Source organism: Puma concolor, chromosome C1, assembly GCF_028749965.1.
Source record: "Puma concolor isolate L17-30 chromosome C1, mPumCon1.1.hap2, whole genome shotgun sequence".
Classification (NCBI taxonomy): Eukaryota; Metazoa; Chordata; class Mammalia; order Carnivora; family Felidae; genus Puma; species Puma concolor.
In genome coordinates, this window is record NC_141674.1 from 215,321,804 (window position 1) to 215,324,714 (window position 2,911).

General features: G+C 54.3%; 1 protein-coding gene and 1 long non-coding RNA gene across 2 annotated transcripts in view; both read right to left on the reverse strand.

Annotated features, from left to right (window-relative positions):
- The window catches only part of LOC147578737 (uncharacterized), a 34,909-nt gene extending 32,629 nt beyond the window's left edge, over positions 1 to 2,280 (reverse strand). The window contains exon 1 of the long non-coding RNA XR_015255627.1: positions 1,562 to 2,280. This is a non-coding gene — a long non-coding RNA (uncharacterized LOC147578737). The remainder of the gene's footprint in view (positions 1 to 1,561) is intronic.
- Positions 1 to 2,539, reverse strand: part of PDE6D (phosphodiesterase 6D) — a 57,004-nt gene extending 54,465 nt beyond the window's left edge. Inside the window, exon 1 of the mRNA XM_086719928.1 lies at positions 2,298 to 2,539. Within this exon, the coding sequence (XP_086576054.1) occupies positions 2,298 to 2,347 (50 nt within the window). The 5' untranslated portion in view covers positions 2,348 to 2,539. The remainder of the gene's footprint in view (positions 1 to 2,297) is intronic.
- Between the last annotated feature and the right edge of the window lie 372 nt (positions 2,540 to 2,911).

Genomic DNA, 2,911 nt, shown 5'->3' on the forward strand with positions numbered 1-2,911 from the left:
ACAGGTAGTTTGTTTTACTAAAATACTGGATGTTTTCCTTGAAGGTACTAGCAAATATTAGAACTCTTTTCCTTTTCTCTCTTAATCCTCAGATGTCAACAAAGGGTACCAGACGATGGCATCTTATTGGTCCTATGCTAACTTTTTAAATTTTTTTTTTTCAACGTTTATTTATTTTTGGGACAGAGAGAGACAGAGCATGAACGGGCGAGGGGCAGAGAGAGAGGGAGACACAGAATCGGAAACAGGCTCCAGGCTCTGAGCCATCAGCCCAGAGCCCGACGCGGGGCTCGAACTCACGGACCGTGAGATCGTGACCTGGTTGAAGTCGGACACTTAACCGACTGCGCCACCCAGGCGCCCCATATGCTAACTTTTTTATGTGGCTGCTTCCCTTGAGATTTAATCAGCTCAGGTCAAACCTTCTCTGAAAGCCTGTTTCTTGACACACTAGCGTCATCATTGAACTGATTAATTCACCTGCCCTCCTAGTGGGCTGTCGCAGGTTCTTCTTTCTACTCTCTTCCCTATTTGTCCCTTAGCCTCTTCTCACAGCTGCAAGAGCCCAGAATGAGGTGAGAAGTTAAACTTTCCCCCTCTGCTTTGTCTGAAAGCCATTTAAAAAATTCTTTCTTGTTTTCGGCAATACATTAATTCCTATCGGATAAAAACGTTGCTGCTGAAATCTCCCAATTCCACAGTCTCTGGCTTTACTGTCTACAGCATACCTGTTAAGTAACAATACAAATTCCTTAAGGGAAAAATAAAATCTGTGTCAGAGTTCTTCTAACACGTCAGCCATCCCGATTTACTTCTAGGTGCCATTATGAAGAGAAACAAGGAAAGGTGCATGAAGCTATAAAAGAGGCTGTTACTAAACTTCACCACGTAAAAGTATGAAAGTTTACAACGCATGGCAGTACGCATAGGTGATGATGCCCTATCACAGCAGGTCAGGAAGGTCAGTTTCCATGTGAAACTTCTCATTTGTACATCCAAAACATCCTGCAACTTTTTTGCATTTCTTGTTCTCACATTTACTACCAAGTTGGTTTCTGACTGTGACAAAGCAATTAAAATCTGCAGGGCTGAAGTGGGCATTGTGAAAACACACAGGCGGCTCAGAGAACAGTCTCCGCCAAATCTGTTAGGGGAGGAGACCTAAAGGGACGACTACAATTTCGCTGAGAGAGGAATTTAAGAATGGTCCATATTGTAGGCACAGGATGTAAAAAAGAGATTAAGGTCAGCAGGAAAATGTGAAATTGGAATGTACGGGATTGCATTTTTTCATCCGCATCATACGGTTACCGACCAACACTCCGTTAAAACACGAGGCTTCCTCACTACGTGAAGGAGAGAGGCTGCACAAGTGGCACCACAACAGGCCCGAGGCAATGATTTCTATATCCTGCTAAATCCTACCGTGTCCCCAACGTAATCAAATAATTGCTGGACAGCTCCACCCTGTCTACGCGTTAACCACACCGACGCGACCCAGCAGATACCTTTGCCAGGAGTCCCAGTGCAAAACCCAAACACCTGAAGGCATCTCACGCACAAGTTTAGGGTCCTCATTTCGCTGGACAGAAAAGTGAAAAGCTGAGAAAGCAGCAGCCACCATCCAATGCCTCAGAAGGCCAAGCCAGAATTAAGATAAGGTCGATCCCGGACTTCTCTTTCCCCACCTTCCTCGGCTCCAGTCCTGGAAGGAGCCACAAGTGAGGCAGAGAAGTTGTGGAAACAAGGCGGGGGTGGGATGGGATGGGATGGGATGGGATGGGATGGGATGGGATGGGGGAACCCGAGAGAGTTTCACACAAGCATTTGCATTTGTCCCACACAAGGTCACTCGCTCCAAGTCACTTTTTCCTGCTCCCCCGGTGCTTCCCGCCAAATGGGCTGCTGGGCTCCGAGGCCAGCCCACCGCGCCCCCTCGGCCCTCCCCTGCGGGCCGCAACCCCTTCCCGGCCTCTGGGTGCGGGCCGAAGCTCGGAGCCAAGCTGGCCTCCCCGACACCCGTGTCCGACGCTCCGCGCTTCTCCCAGCCCAATTCCGGGTCTCCTCCGCCTCCAGCCCCCGGGGCTCGCGTCAACGTCCCCTTCCTCCCTCAGGACGCCCCTTGCCCCGCCTCCAGCGCCCGGTCCCGCCGGGGGCATGGACGCCGTTCTTTCCGTCGCCTCCCGCCGCACTCCCGTCCGGTGTCCACCTGGCGCGACCCTCGCCCCCCGCCAGTCTCCTCAGAGAGCGACCGCCTCCCAAGTCCTCCCGGCCCCGCCCCGCTCCCGGGCGGATACAGTTTGAAGCCCCTCAGGATCTCCCTGGCCCGCTCGTCCTTGGCTGACATGATGCGGCGGCCGCCGCCCGCGGCTCTCCCACGCTGGCCCGGCGGAGCCTCGCAGACGGTGCCCAGGAACCGAGGACGGAGCCGCAGCCCGGCCTGGAGACCTCGGGCGAGCAGCAGCAGCGGCCAGACCCGGACCAGCCTCTCCCTCCCCTCAGCTCCCGCTCCTGATCTCTTCTCCTTCCCCCTAGCCTCGGAGTGCCCGCCCCGAAGCCAATGGAAAGCCCGCCTCGCCGACTGGCAACCTGACCAGCCAATAGAAATACTCAGCGGCTTCGCGGAGGGGGGGGGGGACGACGAGCGTCAGTGGGAAGGGCCCTCCCCGGGAAGTCCCGTAGGACAAATCGTTCCTTAGGTCTTGTTGCCTAGACTTTGCCCCAGCGGAGGATTGGCTTCAAATCTGCAGAGGCTCGAGGGGCCCGCTCCCGCCGCTGGGCTCACTAAGGTTCTGGGATGACAGCTGGTTGCACTGGGCGATGCGAAAGAGACTACATTTCCCAGCATTCCAGGAGAGTGCTCGGGGGACCACAGATCCCATCACGCAACAAAGAGGCCCAGGGACTACAA